This window comes from Chiloscyllium punctatum, chromosome 5 (assembly GCF_047496795.1).
Source record: "Chiloscyllium punctatum isolate Juve2018m chromosome 5, sChiPun1.3, whole genome shotgun sequence".
NCBI lineage: Eukaryota > Metazoa > Chordata > Chondrichthyes > Orectolobiformes > Hemiscylliidae > Chiloscyllium > Chiloscyllium punctatum.
The window spans coordinates 71,332,207-71,355,645 of record NC_092743.1 but is presented as its reverse complement, the minus strand read 5'-3'; the positions used below and the strand labels follow the sequence as shown (position 1 = coordinate 71,355,645).

Below are 23,439 nucleotides of genomic sequence, written 5' to 3'. Positions count from 1 at the left end.
TCTTCTGTATGTCAATGCAATCAAGGTCCAAGATAGGTTAACAGGATTTAAACAAATAAGTTTTGAATATTTATCCTCGACTACTGTGAGAGAAAAAAATGATGGTATTTGTCATCTGAGATTTTCATTTCTGTCCTTGTCAGTCTGCATTAAAGAGTATGATTGGAAAATACTATTTTTTGAGCACAGAAACAGAAAATTGTAATGATTGCTTAAGTGAATGTCTTGTACCAGTGGAAACAGCATAAAGTAAGAATTATTTTCAAAAAAGAGATTCAAAAATCAAATAATCTCGTAGGTTCATATCTCTGTAGCTGAAACACTATATTTGTTGTTCTGTTCTAATAACCTGATGTATTTATAGAAAGCATGATTTGTCTGGTTAGCACACTATCCAATACTTTTCACTGTACCTTCGTATATGTGACAATAATAAACCAAACTAAGTTAAATTAAATCAAATCAGCATTCAGTAAAATAACAGGATGGATTACAAACGTAAATTTAAATATTTCCCGTGTGTGATAACCTGGTATATAGCAATCAAGATAAGTTCAAAAGATAAGTTACATATTTAACCTCCTTGATTTTGTTTTCTTTTGATGGCTTGGCATTTTTAAAAAAAACTTGTTCATGGGCATTATTGGCTAACCAACTATCTATTGCCCATCCCTAGTTGTCCTTCAGAAAGTGGTGGCATTGTTTTCTTGAAGTGCTGCAGTCCAGGTGGTGTACTCATATTCATTGTACTGTTAAGAGTTCTAGAAGTTTGATACAGCAACATGCTCGAGAAATATAACACACCCCATCCAGATGTACAGAAAGCCTTTGATCAAAGGTACTACACAAATTGCTTAAAGCGATGAGGTAAAATCTAGCCCCACGTCTGAAATTCACTGACCTAACCAGTCCCCTTTCACTGACACACTCATTTGATTAGTGGAATTGGTCTCACCCTCAAAAACTCCTCCTTTGAATCCTCCACTCCCAACACAGCGGGATAACCATGGCCACCTGCATGAGCCCCAGCTATGCCTGCCTCTTCGTATGGTACATGAAACAGTCAATCTTCTGTAATTATACTGGCACCATCCTCCATCTTTTCCTCCGCTTCATCGATGACTGTATTGGTGCTGCCTCATGCTCCCACGAGGAAGCTGAACGCTTCATCAACTTCACCAACACCTTCCACTCAGACCTCAAGTTCACATGGACCATCTCAAACATCTTCCTCCCCTTCCTGGACCTCTCCGTCTCCATCTCTGGCGACTGACTCAACACGGTCATCTATTTAAAACCTGCTGATATCTACAGCTACCTTCATTACACCTGCTCCCATCCCTCCTCCTGTAAAAACATGATCCCTTACTACCAATTCTTCTGCCTTCACCATATCTGCTCGGAGGAGGAGCAATTCCACTCCAGGATATCCCAGATATATTCCTATTTTAGGGACTGCAATTTTTCTCTCATGTGATCAACAATGCCCTCCAGTGCATCTCCTCCATTTCCCCGCAGTTCTGCCCTTGAACCCCACCCTTCCAAACGCAACAAGGATAGACCCCCCCAAGTCCTCACCCTTCACCCCACGAATCTCCAGATGCAGCACATTATCCTCTGCCATAATCGCCACCTTCAGTCAGACTCCAACACGAAATATATATTTCACTCTCCACCCCATACCTGCATTCTGCCGAGATCATTCCCTCTGCAACTCCTTTGTTAGATCCATGTGCCCCCCCATCAACTCACCCTCCACACCCGGCACCTTCTCTTCTCACCACATGTGGTGTAAAACATGTGACCACACCTCCCCTGTCATCTCCATCCAAGGCCCCAAAGGATCTTTTCACATCCAGCAGAGATTTTCCTGCACATCAACCCATCGACTGTATCTGTTGATCTCGATGTGGTCAGGGAGACAGGATGCCAGCATGCTGAGAGTTTCAGGTAACATCTCTTGGACACATGCACCGAACAACTCCACCGCCCTGTGGCTGACCACTTCAACTCCCCCTCCCACTCCCCCAAGGACATACAAGTTCTGGGACACCTCCACCACCAAATCAAAGACATCCGCCAACTGGAGGAAGAATGCCTCATCTTCCGCCTCAAGACCTTTCAACCACATATCGACTTCACCAATTTCCAAATCTCTCCTCCCACTACCTCATTCCAGATCCAACCCTCCAACTTGGCACTGCTCTCTTGATCTGTCCATCTTCCTTCCCATCTATCTGCTCCACCCTCCCCCGACATAGCACAATTACATCCCATCTGCATCCACCTATACCCATCCCACCTACCCCAATATATCTCTCATCCTCCTTCCCGCTCCACATTCCTGATGAAGGGTTTATGAGCGAAACATCCTGCTCATCGGATGCTGCTTGACCTACTGGACTTTTCCAGTGCCACCTTTCTCGATTCTGAAGCATATAAAACTAATGGCATCGTATGAATTTGGAAAGTGATACTGGGTTTGGGAGATATGGTGAGTGTGATGTTATTTCACTCTCATCTATTTTAAACTTGAGTTAGATGTGCAGGTTAGGTGGATTGGCCATGCTAAATTGCCCATAGTGTTAGGGGCATTAATCAGAGGGAAATGGCTCTGGGTGGGTTACTCTTAGGAGGGTCGGTGTGGACTGGTTGGGCTGAAGGGCCTGTTTCCACACTGTAGGGAATCTAATCTAATCTAATCTAATCTAACAAACTGGTTTCAGAAGCTCAATGCAAGCTGATAAAAATTGACAGACATCAGAGTAGAAATAAGATTGAATTTATGGAAGTAGAACAGGCAGTAAAATTTAGTTAAGATAAAATATAGAAGTGTTTGGAAATTTAACATGGACCAGTGTAAATGACTGGACATGGGAGGACAAATGGATGATATAAGCATTTCATGAACAATTTTGAGTAAATAACAGTGAAATTATTATAAATAACTAGGCGATCTGGTTCAGATGATTTAGGCAAATGTTTCAACTCCACATTAACCTATTTTAAGTGAAAAGACCTAATTTCACCTCACCCTAAAGATCCTCTAAACTCTCCCTGCATGTGAAAATATCAAGACTGAGTTATACAGTCATAGAGAAATACAGGATGGAAACAGGCTCTTCCACCCAAACTGGTCCATGCTGCCCACTCAGCTGGTTCCAATTGCCCGCATTTGGTCCATATCTCTCTAAACCCTTCCCATCCATGTGCCTATCCAAATGTTTTTAAAATGCTGCTATTGTACTGGCCTGAACCACTTTCTCTGGCAGTCCACTCTTTATATGCACCATTCTCTGCATGAAGACATTGCCCTCAGGTCTTTCTTAAATCTTTCCCTTCTCACCTTAAACCTATGCCCTCTAGTTTTCAATTCACCATCCCTGGGAAAAAGAGACTACATGCATTCATCCTATCTATGCCCCTCATGATTTTATGCACTTCAATAAGGTCACATATCATTCTCCCACATTCCAAGGAATAAAGTCCTGTCCTGGCCAACCTCTCCCTATAACTCAAGCCTATTAGTCCTGGTAACATCCTTGTAAATCATCTTTGCCCTCTTACCAGTTTAACTACGGTTTTCAATAACAGGGTGACCAAAGTTCTGAAGAACGCACCTGTCACATTGGGCTTGCAGCACATTGTGAGAATATCAACACAAGGGCAAAACATAGAATTTGTCCATTTAGTCCTTCTGTCAGATGCATTTGTCCCTGACACTATCAGAAGGAGTAACTATCACACGGTCCTTGTACAGATGATGTCTTGTACAGATTGAGAACACCTCAATCAACATTACCAACTCGCTCACGTTGATAGCTTTGGAGCAGGTCTACCAGTTCAAAACTGTACATCGATGAGACATTGTGAACCATAACAACAAAAGAATTATATTCAACCAACATCTTAACCTCATGACCTGGCAAATCCCTACATCATTATCATCAAGCCAGGGGCTCAACCAAGGTTCAAGAAGGAGTTTACAAGAGAATGATATAGGCAGCATGTGGCAAATCTAAAAATGCAGTGCCAACTCAGTAAGGATTATGTATGCTATGCCTAGAAGCCACAGGATATAGACTGAACAATAATACTCTAGAACCAATGGATCAGATAAAAGTTCTGCAGTCCTACCATGTCCAGTAATTAATGGTGGTGGAAAATTAAACAACCAACTGGAGGAAAATTCTCCATAAAATTTCCCATCCTAATGATGGCTGACTGCAGCAAACAAATAGAAAGTACAGATGAACTCAAAACCATTGTTAAATAGAAGGACGAGGTTGGTATTTCATGGGCTGTCTTGGCATACCCAATATCATAGAAGTTAATTTTCAGCAAATTATGTTCAGACCATGTGATATTAAGAAATAGCTAAGTCCATTGGCTATGGCAAAGATCGCAAGTCTCATCTATTCACATTGGCAGAGGCAATTACCATCGTCAGTACATCATGTTTATTCTTGAACATGTCACTGTATAACATCAATGCTGCATGTGACAGCACCTCACATGATAAACATACTGCATGTGCTTCAAACAAATGGATCTGAAAGTCTAATGGAAGAAGTTTTTAGAGGGTGAAAGGGGGAGTACAGTCAATCAAGAGACTCCTCCATTTCCAGTCTGGATGGTTGGCCAGGATCCAGCGGATATTTAACTCTACCAGAGTCTAGAGTTTTGTGTTTTTGCAATCCAAGGGATTGATCATGGATAGTCCTCCAGATCAATTGTCACCAGTTAGGCATTTACAGTTACCTTAGTCAGGGTAATGTGAAGACTCACAGAATTTTGTGGAAAACAGGTCCTTTAAACCTGGGTTCATTACATTGAGTCATGAGGAAATGATTACAATGAAAGGATGCAATTCTAGATAGAAAGGTGAAATCTCATTGTAGGAGGGGTCTGGAAGCTGTCGGGGTTATTGGGATGCATTCACACAGATGACATTCACTTTGGCCTCCACATGGGTAGGGTGTAGTGCCAGCTAGGGCATAGGAACTTGCAAAGCATGGGCTTTGGGGGTAAAGTAGAGCCATTAATAATTATATAAAGAGGTTCTATAAAGGGATGGCACAGCAGTTCAGTGGGTAGCACTGCTGCCCCTCAGCACCACAGACCCGGGTTCAATTCTAGCCTCGGGCAACTGTCTGTATGGAGTTTGCACATTCTTCCACAATTCAAAGATGCGCAGTTAAGGTGGATTGGCCACGCTAAATTGCCCCTTACTGTCTGTGGATGTGTAGGTTGGGTGGATTAGCTATTGGAAATGCAGGGTGACAGGGATGGGGGTGGGGTGGGGGAGATGAATCTGGGTGGGATGCTCTTTGGATAGTCAGTATGGACTTGTTGGGCCAAATGGCCTGTTTCCACATTGTACGGATTCCATTATTCAAGAGAAAGGGGACGAGGCAGAAAGAACGTCAGGGCCACAGGGTCAAGAACACAAAAGGGAACATGATGGGGTGGGGGGGGGGGGGCAGTGATCTTGTGATTCATTCACAAGAACATCTAGTTGAAACCTTACCATATATCAGAAGTCAAATATGCAATAACTACATAAAATGGCTGATACCAAAAGCAAAGTGGGTGAAGAGAGTTACTGATGTTTTCTTCAGGTGTGGTGTGGAATTTGAGGCCTTGCCTCAGTATTCAGTATTGCCAACTCTCTGGCTTCACTTCATGAGCAGGTCTTTTATTATCCAATAGGAGAAAGTGAGGACTGCAGATGCTGGAGATCAGAGCTGAAAATGTGTTGCTGGAAAAGGGCAGCAGGTCAGGCAGCATCCAAGGAGCAGGAGAATCGACGTTTCAGGCATCAGCCATTCCTGAAGAAGGGCTGATGCCGAAACGTCGATTGTCCTGTTCCTTGGATGCTGCCTGACCTGCTGCGCTTTTCCAGCAACACATTTTCAGCTTTTATTATCCAATAATGTGTATTAAGAATAATGGCCTCAAGGAATCATGACCATCACAATGCCGCCTTACCATGTCATCAAAGCAAATGTAACCAGAGAAGCACACTTAAATATGTCACCTGAGCTTTGCATTTCAAAAATACATTCCATGGCTAAGACTGGAAGACAATACTTCATTTGTTGTAGAACAGTCCATCTTCCGTAGTTACACTGACACCACTCCCCCCTCTCCCTCCGCTGCATTGATGGCTACATCGGCGCCACCTCTTGCTTCCGCGAGGAGGTTGAGCAGTTCATCAACTTCACCAACACATTCCACCCCTAACCTTAAATTCACCTGGACCATCTCTGGCACCTCCCTCCACTTCCTGGACCTCTCCATCTCCATCAATGATGACCGACTCAACACTGATATTTTTTACAAACTCACCGACTACAACAGCTGAAAATGTGTTGCTAGAAAAGTGCAGCAGGTCAGGCACCATCCAAGGAACAGGAGAATCGACTACAACAGCTACCTGGATTACACCTCTTCTCACCCTACCTTCTGCAAAAATGCTATCCTATATTCCCAATTCCTCCGCCTCCACCTTATCTGCTCTCAGGAGGACTAGTTCCACCACAGAACACACCAGATGTCCTCCTTCTTTAAAGACTGTAGTTCCCCCTCCCACATGGTTGAAGGAGAGTGGACGCCTTCTCGCAGAGTGCTTTAGGGAAAACCCTTGGGACTCCTGCACCAACCAACCCTACCACCCAGTGGCCGAACGTTTCAACTCCCCCTCCCACTCTGCTGAGACAATGCAGGTTCTGGGCTTCCTTCATTGCCACTCCCTCACCACCCGAGGAAGAACGCCTTATCTTCTGCCTTGGAACACTTCAATCCCAGGGCATCAATGTGGACTTCACCAGTTTCCTCATTTCCCCTCCTCCCACCTTACTGCAGTTCCAACCTGCCATCTCAGCACCATCCTCATGGCCTTTCCCACCTGTCAATCTTCCTTCCCACCTATCCGCTCCACCCTCCTCTCCGACCTATCACCTTTATCACCACCTCTATCCACCTATTGCACTCCTAGCTACCTTCTCCCCAGCTCCACACCCGACCCATTTATCTCTCTAGCCCGGAGGCTCCCAGCCACATTCCTGATGAAGGGCTCTTGCCCAAAACATCGATTTTCCTGCTCCTTGGATCCTGCCTGACCTGCTGTGCTTTTCCAGCACCACTCTAATCTTGACTCTGATCTCACTTTCGCCTAATACTTCGTAGCCGTCAAACGTACACAGTGAGCTGTAAGCATGATAGAATGCAATCTGTGTTTTGCAGGCTACCTTTACTTTGAGCGATACATGTGGAAGGTTGGGTCATTGGAGTGATCATTTGGCTTACTGGCAGTGTTCAATTCCCTCAATATTGCAAGCATCTCAAATACCCTAAAAAGACTATGCAGTGGTATTAAACACTAGAAAGGAAAAAAAGAATGACAGCAGATGAACTACCGAGCGTTGACTAAGGGTCTGGAAATGACAAAGATCTGTCCATCCTGCCAAGCCCTCTTGACTAATATCTGGGGGTTAGTGCCATAATTGGGAGAACTGTCTCACAAACAAGTCAATCTACAGCCTGATGTAGTTATACCCATAGAAACATAGCTTACACACAATGTTCCATGCAACACCATCACCATCCCTGGGCATGTACTGTTTTACCACAGGATAGACACAGCAGAGGTGGCAGCACAGTGATACATAGTTGGTGGAATGGTTCTCCTAGGAGTCCTTAAAGATTACTCTGGATATTACGTCTCCATTTAACCAAAAGAAACAGGAACAGGAGTAGGCCATTCAGTCCCTTGACTCTGCTCTGCAATTCAACAGAATCATGGCTGATTCGACACTCCTCATGTCCACTTTCTTGTCCTTTCCCAATAATCCTTGATTCCCCAACTGATCAAAAATCCATCTATCTCATTATATATATATATATATATATATATATACACAGGGACTCTGTCCCCACAACTATCTGTGTCAACAAATTCCAAAGTCTCTCAATCCTCTGAGAGAAGAAAGGCACCCCGATATTCTGAGACTATGCTCTCTAGTCATAAACTCACTCATGAAGAGAACCATCTTGTCAACATTTACCTTTCTAAATTCCTTAAGAATGCAGTATGTTTGAAGAGATCCTCTCTCATTCTTCTAAATTCCAATGAGCAGAATCGCAACCTGTTTAATCTTTCTTAAATAAGGGGATCAAAACTGCTCACAGTCCTCCAGATATGATCTCACCAGCACCATGTACATTTGCAGTAAGACTTCCCTACTCTTAAATGCCAACTCCTTTGAAATAAGGACCAACATTCCATTAACCTTCCTGATTACATGTTGCACCTGTGTGCTTTCTTTCTGTGCTTCATGTACAAGTACCCTCAAGTCCCTTTGTATTTTAGCTTTCTGCTGTTTTTCTCCATTTAAATAATACTCTATCCATCCAGAAGAAACAACTTTCAGATTTTCTTATGCTATACTCAATTTGACAACTTTTTGCCCACTTATTTAATTTGTAAATATCTCTCTTTGTATTGCCGTGACTTGGGGTGCTGGCGTTGGACTGGGGTGGACAAAGTTAAAAATCACACAATACTAGGTTATAGTCCAACAGGTTTATTTGGAAGGACTAGCTTTCAGAGTGCCGCTCCCTCATCAGGTACAATCCTTGTGGATACAAAGTCTTCACATTGAGAATACCTTACATTGGCATGTTGAATAGCACTATGAATGTGCTAAACAGGATATATTTCAAACAGATTTAGCAACTCAAGATTGGACATCCATAAGGTGCTGTGGGCCAAGAACAGCAGAGGAATTGTTACATGGCCTGGGATACTCCCCTTCTCTACCATTATCATTAAGCTAGGGGATGAACCCTAGTTCAATGAAGAGTGGAGAAGGACATGCCAGAAGCAGAACCAGGCATACCTAGAAATAACGTCAACCTGGTGAAACTACCAAACAGGACTACTTGTGAGCAAAACAGTATAAGTAGCAAGTGACAGACAGAACTAAATGATTCCACGACAAACAGATCAGATTTAAGTTCTGCATTCTTGCTGTACCGAATCATGAATTGTGGTGGGCAATTAAACAATTCACTGCAGGAGGATGTTTCAGAAACATCCCTATCCTCAATAATGGGGAAACCCAACAGATCAGTATAAAAGGTAAGGATGAGCATTCACATCAATCTATAGCCAAACGTACCAAGTGGATGATCCATCTCAGCCTCCTCCAGATGTCCACATCTTCACAGCTATCAGTCTTCAGTTAATTTGATTCACTTCACGTTATATCAAGATAGAGTTGGAGGCATAGATATTGCAAAGGTTATGGATCCTGACAACATTCCAGCAATGGTACTGAAGACTTGTGCTCCAGAACCTCCATGCCCCTAGCCAAACTCTTCTAGTACAGTTACAATACTAGCAACTATGAAAATGTGAAAAATTGGGTATATCTTGTGAAGAAAAAGCAGTACAAATCCAACCCAGCCAATTACTGCCCCATCATTCTACTCTCGATCATCAGTAAGGTGATGTAAGGTGTCGTCAACAGTGCTATAAAGCAACACTTGCTCACTGGTGCCCAGTTTGGGTTCTGCCAGGGCCATTCAATTCCTGACTTCATTACAACCTTGGTCCAAAAATGGACAGAAGAGCTGAATTCCAGAGGTAAGGTGAGAGCTACTGTCCTTGACATTAAAACGACATTTGATTGAATGTGATATCAAGGCGAAATGGTGGCAAAACTAGAGTCAGTGGGGATAGGGAAAAACTCTTCAATGGTTGGAATCATTATTTGCACAAAGGAAGTTGATGTTGTGGTTGGAGGTTAGTCATCTCAGGTCTAGGACATCTCTGCAGAAGGGTCTTAGGTCCAACCATCTTTAGCTGATTCATCAATGATCTTCACTCCAACATAAAGTCAGAAGTGGGGATGTTCACCAATGGCAGTACAATTTTCAGCACCAGTCAAGATTTCTTAGATACTGAAACAGCCCATATCTAAATGCAGCTAGACATGGACAATATTGAGACTTGGACTGACAAGTGGCAAGTAACAGTTACATCACGTAAGTACTAGGCAATGTCCAACATTGCCCCATGATATTCATTGGTATTATCATCTCTGAATCCCAACAATCAAGAACATAGGTACTACCACTGATCAGAACCTGAACTGGAACAGTCATATAAACAGTGGCTACAAGAACAGGTCAGAGGCTACGAACTTGGCACGAAGTAACTCACATCTTGAAATTCCAAATTTAGAAATAAAGTTCCTCCACATTGCTTTAGCTTCAATACTGTCTAGATTAACATTTTGGCTATTATCCTGAACATCCCAGTTCAAGGATCCCTGACATCTAAGGGTATCTGCAGTGAAAGAGTTAGTTTCTTCTGAGAGATGAGCATTGCCTGTGATTACAACTTCTTTCATCTTTGGGATATCTAATGGGTCTGCTTCTCACATTGGTGCAACTTAACAAGGTCCACCCGGAAAAATTACATTAGACCACACATTTTAAGAGTTTAAACAAAAATAGTTATTTTTAATAATGTATCACCCGTGTCATGATGTGCCCTCAGTAAGTTTTATTTTCTTCTTCTCCCTCCTACTACGTCAAAGTGCAATCCTGATTCTGCAGCTAGAGTGGAAGGAACCTGTTCTCCAATAGGCCTTTTTCATCTGAAAGATTTTGTCATCTCCAGGGAGATTTGGGCCTACAGGGTCAAGGCTTATGAAAGTGTCCTGCCCTGCTGCAGGCTCAGCCCCTTCAGTTACAGCTTTTGAAAGATTTATGGTTAGAGGGGCAGCGGAGAAACCAGGCACCTCTGCAGTGTCCGAGAAGAAGTCTGTGCGGGCGTTCTTTGTGTTGTTCCTCCTACCTGCTAGCATCACTCTGTATCTGTTCAAGAAACAGACACCTGCAGATATATCAATTTCCTTTGTTTCCCTCTTTTGCCTTGCCACTTATGGCGAGCATTTATGACTAAAGCAATGGAGTGTTCTCTGTGTGCATATCCAGTAGGTACTGGACCTGGGTCTCCATGGTGGTTGCCAACCTGTCCATGGAGTCAGTCAGATGCATGCATGCAACAGCCACAAAGTTGATGGACTGCTTCATTCTTTAATCCAGTCGACACAGTGCCTCCATCGAACCTGTTACTGTTCCTGAGTCTATGCACTTTTGTAAGTCATTCATGATTGAGACAGTGGGATTGTCATTTACTTAGGGCTCAGCAGTTCTCTGAGTGCCAGAGATCTAGAGTGTTTCTTCATTGCCCAGCTGCAGAGACATGTGAATGTGTGCTCCTGAGTCTAATCTAGCTACATAACTCACTAAGGTGAGAAAGTTTCTGAGTGGTGGAGGGTCCAGGTGAAAGCCTTGCTGGGATATCTTCTAAGTGTTCAGTGGCTTCCTCCTCAGAGGTAAAGAGAAAGCAGAGGTCCCTGGGTGCTGACCTGTTTCTGGCAGAGGTTTGCTGGATGCCACCATTGCCTGCATAAGAGAAGAGAGGGAATTAGGTATTTAAAAGGAAGAAAAAACTTTTGCAGATTAAGTATGAGTTCACTTTGGTCTTTGGGGGAGCAACACAGAACAGAATAATGAATATTATGGGTCAGTTGACCATTGAGGCCTCCCCATCCTCATGAGGCCATGGTCTTTTCTGTCTGATTGAGGATTTTTGCCTTGCAAAAACTTCTGGTGACCTGGCCGCTTGAGGCAGTCAGCATTAAGGACAACTGGCTCTTCTACAGCTTCTGCAAAACAGGGAGAGTGTTTGCTTTCTGAGCCATGTTGTCAATTATAGTGTTTGTGTACCACAGTGTGAGGGCCAGTTCCTGACTGGTACTGCCTGAAGAAATGTGGAGCTGGGCTTCAAACCTGGTGTCAATGCCAGAAAATTGCATGAGAAAGGTTTCTCCAAGCCTTAGCAAGCTAGTGATTTGAATCTCACTTCACAAATCACCATCAATGAAAATGGAAACTTTGGTCCTAAATTATGAATAATCTGCCTAATGATGTTCATTTTGGGTTCTGTCTTGGAAACTCATCACCTGAATTCATTACACTGTTGTCTAAGCATGGACAAAAGAAATTATTTCTTGCCTAAGAAAGACTGTATTAAACATTAAGACAACATTTTATTATTTGGTATCAAGAAGAGTAATTTAAATTGGAATTGGAGTAAACGCTTTACTAACTGGCTCCATGCTTACCGCAAAAGATGATGTTTGTGGTTTTTCACTGGTAGTCATCTCAATGCAGGACATCTGTTTGGCAACGCCTAGGCCTGACCATCTTTAGTTGGCATTCAATGATATTTACTACATTATTAGTTCAGAAGTTAGGATTTTCACAGATATCTGCATGGCATTCACATTTATGGCATTTGTGGGCGGCACGGTGGCGTGGGCGGCACGGTGGCACAGTGGTTAGCACTGCTGCCTCACAGCGCCTGAGACCCGGGTTCATTTCCCGCCTCAGGTGACTGACTGTGTGGAGTTTGCACGTTCTCCTCGTGTCTGCGTGGGTTTCCTCCGGGTGCTCCGGTTTCCTCCCACAGTCCAAAAGATGTGCAGGCCAGGTGAATTGGCCATGCTAAATTGCCCATAGTGTTAGGTAAGGGGTAAATGTAGATGTAGGGGTATGGGTGGGTTACGCTTCGGTGGGGCGGTGTGTACTTGTTGGGCCGAAGGGCCTGTTTCCACACTGTAAGTAATCTAATCTAATCTAATCTAATCTAATAATGCAGCAGTCTATCTCCAAATGCAGTAAAACCTGATCAATTTAGAATTGCATCAAGGCATTATTAACAGGACCACCCAATCCTGACATCTATCTCTAAGTAAGAAAAAGGAGGTAGGCGCATGGGGACAGCACAGTCACCATGTATCCCTGCGTGCCTAGTTTCTCTGAGGACATATCCACATTGATGCATCCTAATGTTCTGCCTCAGCAACATGCACCTGCCTTTGGGATTTGCTGCAGCTCCAGAGTAGCCAGCCCTGCAACTGAGCTACCCGCATCAAGAATCCTTTCACCCCCATCACTATTTTCTTAAAACAATGATAAGCTCAGAGATAACTAAGTAGGGTTTGCCTCCAAAAAACTAGTTCTTCTGGCCTGTGTTCAGACAGGTGCTGGCACAGGACACACATTTGGTCCTGATGTCAAGAAATGTGTGCTGCAACAATGGGCTGCCACAGACAGGTTCTTGCTAATTTTGTTCATGCCGCATCATCCAGAACTTTGCTCATTAGTTGCTCATGAGAACCTCCAGTTTTCAACTTCATTAAGCTATAAACAATATGACAAGACAAGACAATAAACTTCAATGTGTCGTTTTTTTAGAAACACAAGACCTTTTTCAGGTTCCAGCTCTCTGCCATTCCCACTGGAAATTTGATAGTTCCACCATTGGCCATGACACAGAGTCCCGAACATAGAACTTTACCTGGGCCTGTGATGACTCACAAAAGGGCAAAGATGACAAACCACTGAGATCCCAAAATACCCTGCTACCAAATATGGTATTTATATTATTATATATGATAGTGTATTTCAATTAAAAATTAAACCTGTGACATCCTTGATTAAAATTTGTAAGAAAATAAATATAGAACTTTCCGTTAGGATGACTTTCAACCAAATGAAAATTTTGGACAAATAAACATATGGGCAGAATAATGGCAGCAAGAACACTGAAATTAATTACAAACGTATTACTTCAAGGATACATACGCAGCAGATCCTTTCTGGATGAATGAATTAATGTTAAGTCAATTTGTCTTTCATTACTGTACCTAATTTTATCTACGTTATTTATGTTGACTTCAGAACAGGGGAAAATAAAAATGTTCATTGTTTGGGTTCTCTGTTGTAGAAATGGAAATACAGACACAGAAACAAGAACTTTAAAAGGAATAGAAAGTTGCGAGGAATCAGGGTGTATTGAGGGAAGAGGGCATTGCTGGCTAGGCAGAATTTATTGCCCATCCTTAGTTGCCTAATGAACCAGGTGGAGTTTCCAACAATCAACAATGGCTTTGTGGTCATGATTAGACTCTTAATTCCAGATTTTTCTTCTTTATGAATTCAGATGCCACCATCTGCCATGGTGAGATTCAAACCCAGGTCCTCAGAACGTTATCCAGGTCTCTGGATTAACTGTCCAGTGATAATATCACTAGGCCATTGCCTTCCCTGTGTGGAATGCAGAATTCAGCAAACTTTTTATTAACTGGCACCTATGGAACTAGGAGTGTGCTGGTTGATCAAATATTTTGGTAATCTAGAGATCCATATAATCAATGTTAAAACACACATTAAGTAATAGAAACATACTGCAGGGATATAAAAATCATTGTGTACTTTATTTACAGCATAAAATCGCTTAAATAATAATGCAACCCAACTTTGCTTAAATAAAGCTCACTTGCACCCTCAACTAACTACTGTACTTGGACTTTGCGATAATACAGTTAACGTCTGGTATTTGAGGTATATAATTTTTACTGGTTTTTTGAGTATGCTGGTTCATTAGGTGCTGGTTAAAACAAACTTACATTAGTAAGGTAAAAGTATGGAGACATTAACTGGCTGAAAGTCATCAAATCCACTGAACCTGATGTCACATATTCAAGTAGAACATAGAACATAGAACAATACAGCACAGAACAGGCCCTTCGGCCCACGATGTTGTGTCGAACTTCTATCCTAGATTAAGCACCCATCCATGTACCTATCCAAATGCCGCTTAAAGGTCGCCAATGATTCTGACTCTACCACTCCCACGGGCAGCGCATTCCATGCCCCCACCACTCTCTGGGTAAAGAACCCACCCCTGACATCTCCCCTATACCTTCCACCCTTCACCTTAAATTTATGTCCCTTTGTAACACTCTGTTGTACCCGGGGAAAAAGTTTCTGACTGTCTACTCTATCTATTCCCCTGATCATCTTATAAACCTCTATCAAGTCACCCCTCATCCTTCGCCGTTCCAACGAGAAAAGGCCGAGAACTCTCAACCTATCCTCGTACGACCTATTCTCCATTCCAGGCAACATCCTGGTAAATCTTCTCTGCACCCTCTCCAAAGCTTCCACATCTTTCCTAAAGTGAGGCGACCAGAACTGCACACAGTACTCCAAATGTGGCCTAACCAAAGTCCTGTACAGCTGCAACATCACTTCACGACTCTTGAATTCAATCCCTCTGCTAATGAACGATAATACACCATAGGCCTTCTTACAAACTCTATCCACCTGACTGGCAACTTTCAAAGATCTATGTACATAGACCCCAAGATCCCTCTGTTCCTCCACCTGACTAAGAACCCTACCATTAACCCTACTATTAACCCTACCATTCTAAAAACTACAGAAATCGCCAATGGATTGGTTGGGGTCTTCTGTAGTACAATGAATTCTGAATGATCCCAAAGAAGTAGGAGATAATAAAAGTAACACTGCAGTTCAGGAAAGGAAGGAGTGAAAACGCAGTTGGCCTGACATCAAACATTAGGAAAATCCTGGAATCTAATATTAAGTAAGTGTTTGTACAATGAAGGGTTAATATACCTTTACTTATACATAGCTACTGAGCATGTGTGAAAGGATTGATAGCATAGTCATATCAAATCATGTGGAATTGAAGCCTGAGTCTCTAACACTTCAGAAACAAGTATTCTCTCACCGTGTCTTATAAACAATTATGTTTAATAAAGCCTATGTTATGATCCTAACTGATGGTATTATTGGACAAGTCAGATCTCAGAGTGAAATCTGGCTTGACAGACCATAGGTTTTACCTTCTTTTTGTTTACTGTGAAGGTCAGTCACTGTATGTATTTACAAAGGCTGTCGATGTAATTTTTATAAAAGAATATAAAAGTTTATCACAAAAATAAAATGTGAACAATGTTATATCTGACAAGAACTATTGGAATAATCTCATTACAAACATCACAGTGATTCATTCCTTTTATTCCAGTAATACCCTTACAGACACCAGATCTCAATGAAGAATTACTCCTATCTGCACATAAAAGCCTCCTGTTCAGCCACCACCGTTACTGGCTTTTTTCAGAAAATTGTTGTACATTCACTGCAGACTTTTTCAGTTAATGTTTCTCACGAGTTCAATAAAACAGATGTAAGCTCACTTCTTGCTTAATATGGTTACGAAACTCATGGCTTCAACAGCCTTTTAAACGTCTTCATTGCTGGCATTCCCTCAACCTTTTGCTTCAGAAACTTATTAGCTTTAATAGAGGATTAGTTAAACGATAGAAAACAAAGACTATGAATAATTGGTTCAATTTCAATTTGGCATATTGTTATTGGTTAGGTGCCACAAGAATTGGTGATGAGGCCTTAGGTACAGTGCTAACTTAAATGAAAGGACTGAGTCTAATGAACCCATGTTTGCAGATAGTATAAGATTAGGTTGGAAAGTAAGCTTTGAAGAAGCACAACAAGTCTACAGAGGGTGAGAATGTGGCAAACGAAGTATAACTTGGGGAAATATTTGGTTATTGACTTCAGTATAAGGTAAATGGTTTTAAAATAATGAGGAACTTTTAACTGTTGATATTCAACGGGACTAGGTACAAGAAGCAGGGTGATACAATAACTAAGACAAATGTATGTTGTTCTTTATTGCAGGGGAGTTAAAAATGAGTAAGAAAGGCTTGGTGCAATTGTTCAGAACTTTGATGAGACAATACCTGCAGTACAATGTACAGCATTGGTCTCCATACCGAAGGAAATATATAGTTGCCTTCATAAAGATGTTTTGAAGGTTCACAAGATAAATTTGTGGAATGAGAGAGATATCCAATTAGGAGAAAATAAGTTGCATGATCTGTCCTCTTTAAAGCTAAGAAGAATGGGAGTTGATTTCATCAAAACCTATGACATTCTGAGAAGATTGCTGCTGAGAGATTATGTTATTTAGCTGACAACTTTAGAATTGGGGGAAAAAACAGAAATTGCCTCAGAATATTCTGAGGAATGGTCCCATGACCCAAAATGTTAACTCTGATTTCTCTCCACTGATGCTGTCAGACCAGCTGTGCTTTTCCAGCAATTTCTGTTTTTATTTCTGGATATAGCATCTACAGTTCTTTCAGTTTTATTTAGAGTGGGGGACACTGATTTAGTTTAAAGGGATGACTATTTTGGACTGACGTGAGTAGAAAAGTTTTCATTAAAAGAATTATGATTGGTTGGTATTCTTTATCTTAGAGTTGTGAATGCTCTGGAATTGAATGCTCAAGGCTAGGATAAGTAATTTTTAGACTCCAAGTGCATGGAGCCATATTTGGAAGAGGCAAGAATCTGAGTTGAAGTTGAGGAATAGCCATTGTGTTATTGAATGGCCAAGCAAGCATGAAGAGGCATACATTCTGATCAGTCTGGTTTTTCTCTTCTTGAATACTAACACATGAGTTATGTGTTAGTAGAAGAATATTTGGCCCCTTTGAACCTCCTTTGCCATTCAGTAAGATATGATCTTGCTGATCTGATTATTTCACAATGCTGCCTACCCCAATCACCTTTAACCCTCTTATTTACCAAAAATCTATCCACAAAAACCTTTGAAAGATTCAAAGACTCTGCTTCCGCTGCCTTTTAAGGAAGAGAGTTCCAAAGACTCATGACCCTCCGAGAATGAATTGTAATGTTTTCTGTTCTCATTGCAGGAGCATTTGGTAGACCTTTTTCTTGAAACTAATGGAGAGGAATATCTGGTGGTGTGTAATTGGAAGTTGATCTGCTACCACTTATTTTCTCTCAGCATCAAAAATAAACTGTACCTACTGTGTTCAGTTGAAGATTCAGTCTCAGGGATAAAACCATAGAGTTTCAGGATCAGAGTCACAATCATAAAATATTTGCTGTGTGGTGCAAAATACAGCTTTTTTCACCTCATAATGTTTCAATAATATACAGTACAGAACAACAAGACTAGTTTCAGTGCAAGAAGAAATTGGTTAAGAATAATGTACCTTTCTTCACAGTTTGGCAGGCTTTCTCCTCTAGCTTCCTGAGACATTCTTCTTGCTCGTTCATCATCTTCATTCCTAACAGTAAGACTGCAAGGTAGTAAATAGAATCATTTTATCTGGGTACAGGAGGCAGATGCCAATGGTGTCACTCACAAAAGAAATTCAGGCTGATCTACACTAATCTTCTCAATAACTGAAAATGAAGATTGGGTCAAATCTCCAAAGTTTTTTTTCTTCAGACAAGAGCAGTAGTTTCAAAATCAATATTATCTGGCCAAGGGAAATTAGATTGCATGTTGTATTCACTCATTACATGTTGTGAAATCAGCAAACCAGTCAATTTGAAGCATTTTTGTTATTTTTAATATACAATGTTTGATTTCTCATGGTTTTGCTCAAAAATAGATATAAATAGATTTCTATTTCTTTCTTCCTCTTTGAAAAATCATGCCTTTTGGTGCCTTCCACTCTGTAAAGTATTTGTGCCTCACTGGTTTTCTATTGTTGTAGCTGTCCTCCTGTTTCTGTTTCCCTTTTATATTAGGTTATGTCTCCTTTGACGTTTCTTTCTTCTGCCAGTCTCTCACTCTACATAAATGTAATTCTTTCTGTCTATCTTTCATGTCTCTTTATCTATCTATTTCCAATTCTTTAACAACATTAAATCTTAGAAACTAACAATATAAAAATCTATTCAGTCCATTGATTGTATGTTTTCTCCCTGTCAAAGCTCTTCACTCTATTCCATTGCTTTGGCCTTTCATGTTTAAAACAAAACATTATCAATTTCTCTTATGATATAGATTTCATTTTCCACAACATTTTTGATGGGAAATTTCACATCCTAATACGTCTTGGTGGAAAGAAATTCCCATTGTGTTCTTTTGATGATGACCTTAAACATCACTTCTAGTTAGTGAATCACCAAGAGGTTGAAATACTTATCCATCATTTATTTGATCTGGGGTCTGCTTTCCCCAGGATTCTTAATCAGTCATCAGCCACCAAAAAGACATATTTAAAAAAAATTAAGAATTCTCATGGAATCAGAAAAATATTTCCAAACTCAACATAAAAATCTAACTGCAACCTCACCATTGATTAGTATAGGTAGTAACTATCTGGGGCACAATTAACATGCAGTAATAATAACATTGGAGTAATAATTATTTTAATTTTTATTGGAGATGCGTGAGTTGGATAAAGAAGTGACTGGAATGATTGAATGATTTACCCCATGAGGATGCTTTTTGCTATTGTGAGGCTGCAGCTGGACACATTAGTGTCTTGGTTATTACCTATTTCAGAGCTGAAAATATGTTGCTGGAAAACGCAGCAGGTCAGGCAGTATCCAAGGAACAGGAGAATCGATGTTTCGGGCATAAATCCGAAACATCGATTCTCCTGTTCCTTGGATGCTGCCTGACCTGCTGCGCTTTTCCAGCAACACATTTTCAGCTCTGATCTCCAGCATCTGCAGTCCTCACTTTCTCCTCGAAGATTATTGCCTACTTCAACCAATATGCCCATAAGTGTTTGTTTGGGGTGTTATAATCATTATCAAAGATGAAAGACTTGCATAAGCAAGCAGTTCAGAATGATTTCACCTTTGACAAATTTTAGTTCTTGTTTATCATCTCACTGTTTAACCTGTAAAGCTGGTTACTTAATCAACCGAAATCTTCCAATCGGCTTTGGAATCACTGGATCCAATACTGACCAGTCAGAAAACTGCGCACTCACCTGCTTACATCTATAAAGATCTGAATTCTAATGCAGCATCCTGAAGAACTCCCTTAGCACAAGACTCCATACAAAGATCTATGATCAATGCAGAAGGCCCTTTTTTGGCACTGACTGCCATATAGAAAGTTTAGTCTTTGAATAGGTAAATGGGAGAATTTGTTGAATGGATAAGCAGATGATGTGGATAGTGAGCAAATGGGTGAGGTGGATAGGTAGGTGAAGATTTCTTGTTGGGAAGATTTGTTCAGGGATTAGACAGATCACGTTAGTACGAGGGTACTTATGTTGCCATTGAGTTGGCAAGTTAGTTTTGTCATGTTGGGGGTGTGTGATTGGGGACAATTGGCTTGGCATCAGTGGGGGTGACAGGTCAGGTGGTCTGTTGTGGAGAACAGAGGACTTGCCACCTGAAGGTAAAACTTCCTGGACAATTCCCAGATAGAGCACATGTTAGGATTTCCACAGGATCCTGATGTATGTCACAATCCTATTTCTAGTCTGTAATGATGCAGAGGCCAGAAGATTTGTGTGGGGTGAGATAGCATATTCATAGTGCTGCTCATGTACAGAAATACACAACAGAATGTTTTACAAGCCAATGAACATAAAATAAAAAATGAACAAGAGGGAAAAACAAAGGGGAAAAAAGAATGCTCTAAGAAGTTTTGGAAAACAGGCAGAGGTGACAAGGCAGACTTGCTAAGGGAAAGCACTCCAGAGGATGGAGGTTTAATAGCTGCAGCAACAGCAGCTGATAAATTGAGCAGGAACAATCAGGAAACCAATACTGCAAGAGGGCTCAGGAGCAGGACCCTGCTCTGACAGAGCATCACTGGAATCAAAATGTCCACTTGTTTTTCTCTCCACAGATTCTGCCAGACCTACAGAGTTTCTCCAGCACTTTCTGTTTTTATATCAGAGGAGTATACATGGGATTGGGGTAAGGCCCATGAAGGAGAGAATAAGATTCTCAAAATCAAATCATTCCATATCTACTCCATCAAAACCAACTTAGACACGTATTTTCCTTTTATGCATCCAACATCAGTTTTAAAATCTGAATGTTTAACAGAATAAAATGTGAAATTTAATTGATAGATGTCACATTTCAAAATTACAAATAAATGCTGATGCAAAAATATTACTGAATTAAAGTCCTACTTTTGATTATTTTCTATTGATTAAACCCAAATCAGTGTGCAGTAATAAGAATGCTATTAATTGATATGAGTGATCAGATGGTTAAAAGTAAGGCCTCATTTCTGAAACTTAAAATCTATAAGAAACAATTTCTCAAGAATAGATGATTTTTTTAGATTCTATTGGGTCAACATTCAGGTATCCCTGCTCTGCAGGTAGATGTACAGTGGACAATATTGTAACAATGGAGAAACTTCTTAACCTTATTCCAAATTATAGATACAATAACATATTTGTGGCAAATATAATGAGTAAAAACTATTGGAATGGGGACATGCATTTGAGCGTATCCTTTACTCATTAGCTGTTGGTGACTGTAGTTGTGCATTACTTTGCCCTTTAAGATAGGTGTGTGTTTTACTGAGTGTGGTGCAATGTATTTCCCTGATATGGCTGTCATAGTTCAAATCTGAATGTGCATGCAGGCTGCAATCTATATGTGACATTTCCAGTGGTGAGGATGAGAATGTATGAATTGAAGTTGAGTCATGGTTGATATTGAATACAGATATCTGAATGAAATGGTGAGAGTAGGTGTGAGGTTCATTTGTAAGGAGGTGGGATTTGAAGATGCAGTCACTAACCTTGATCACTTCTGTAAGATCATTAAATTTCTTGTGCCACTGTATCCTGGTCCTTGCTACTTGACTCCAGGTATTGGTTTTTCTGTTCTCACTGCCTTTTTAGTATTTGTCCTACTCTAGGATGACATTGCTTTTCCTATTCATTTCCAGGAACAAAGCCTCAAGTGTTGCATCAGAGAATCTTGGAGCCTGCTCTCTGCCATCTTATACCAGTTTCATTCTTTTTACTTATTCTCTTTAACAAACTGTTCCAACAACTGCTGCAGTCTTAATTGGCTTTAGTTAGCACATAGTAGCTTTTAGACAGACTAATGCGTTACAAACTTGAGAACCTGCTGAGACTTGCAGCCATCAAACAGTGCATATTTTACTGAGTTGAATGGTATTATAATTTAAATTAGCAAATATTATGACGTGTGCTGGCAGCATCACATGATATAGGTTTGGGTCCATCAAGTATTGTAATCCATAAACTGCTTTTCTGGCCTTATCCAGTTTTCCCAAATATGTTTATAAGCAATTCTCCCAATATTTAAATATACCTGAATTTGAATGTTCATCAATGGTTGTGTCTTGAAGCAAACACAATGAACATGGAGAAACTCAACAGGTTTGGCAACATCTGTGGAAAGAGAAGCAGAGTTAATTTTTCGAGTACAGTATGACTCTTCGTCAGTTCTGCAGCTGCCAGACCTGTTGAGGTTCTTTAGTGTTCTCTGTGTTAGTTTCAGATTCCAGCATCTGCAGTATTTTACCGATTTTCAAGTGGTTGTGGCTTGATGGTTTTCAATTACTTTTATTAAAAAGTACTTAGATTTCTAGTGCAGCAATTTTCCAAAAATAATTTGTGGCACAAGAAGTTATAATGTTATTGCATCAAAAATCTGGATATGGATTCGTTTGTGGGTCCTTTGGCTACACAAGTACTAATTCTGTGGTGATCTTCTTACTTTGCAATAAATTAGAGAAAGGTTCTGTATTCTGAGGATGAGGAAGATTTGGTTGGTGGAGCTGAAGGAAGTGAGCAACATGAAGTGGTCATGTGAAGATGGGTTCAGTGCTGGAAGTGATTTACTGATGAAGTGAGGTCTGCCAATGTGGGTGATATTTATGATGTCCACCCTATGTATATGATAGCTGTGAGATGTGAAGTGATGTGGCAAACCCATGCATAGGTTAAACACTGAGGATTACTGTGTGTCATGAATTGCTGGGTGGCCTGACATCAGGGATCCTTATTAATCAGAAATGTTATGCATGAATGGCTGCTTGGAGAAGCTCCTGATCTTGGAAAGGTAAGGAGTGGGTAACCAGCAGCCTGCCCTCACATCATGCAAATGCAGCAAGTTGCACATGTGACTCATTTATTTTGTGTAACACAACATTTGTTGAAACCTATACTTTAGACAGCATATTGCTTCTTGGCACCCCATTGACCTGTGAGCAGAAGTCATTATGGAAAGGGTGGTTCATGAATTTATGGCTATGATAATGATCTATATACTTGGAGTGGTCTAATTCTGGGTCTCCTAACATAGTGATGGAGTGTCCCATGTGAGGATGAGGGAGTTGCATGTTTCACTTGAATGCATACCAATGGCTGTGGTCACTATCCATTCACATGCACAGTCATTGCTTGCTAAGTCCAGATGTATGACCTCATTCTCCTCATCAAAGCTGGTGACACATTCATTATTATTACCTCTCACCAGTTCAGCTCTTCTCTGCTGCACTAGATGCAATGCACAGGACACCACTACAGTGCAGGAGACTTCTGAACAGCGATATTAGCAAGTTCCTCCAGAATGATCTACGCATTTGAACCATATTTTCAGAATGCCAGTTTTCTGCTTGATTGTCACCCTTGTTGTCTCATATTGTTGTATGCTTCCTCTGTCTTGGTATTG

General features: G+C 41.0%; 1 protein-coding gene across 9 annotated transcripts in view; it reads right to left on the bottom strand.

The window, feature by feature from the left end:
• rgs20 (regulator of G protein signaling 20) overlaps nucleotides 1-23,439 on the bottom strand; it is a 278,451-nt gene that overhangs the window by 38,188 nt on the left and 216,824 nt on the right. For 6 of the 9 annotated variants that reach the window (XM_072570533.1, XM_072570539.1, XM_072570537.1 and 3 more), the window contains one exon: nucleotides 18,003-18,089. The exons of 2 other annotated variants lie outside the window; for them this stretch is intronic. In XM_072570533.1, coding sequence (XP_072426634.1) covers nucleotides 18,003-18,089 — 87 coding nt within the window. The remainder of the gene's footprint in view (nucleotides 1-18,002; nucleotides 18,090-23,439) is intronic. One more of the 9 variants, XM_072570534.1, reaches the window with a different exon arrangement.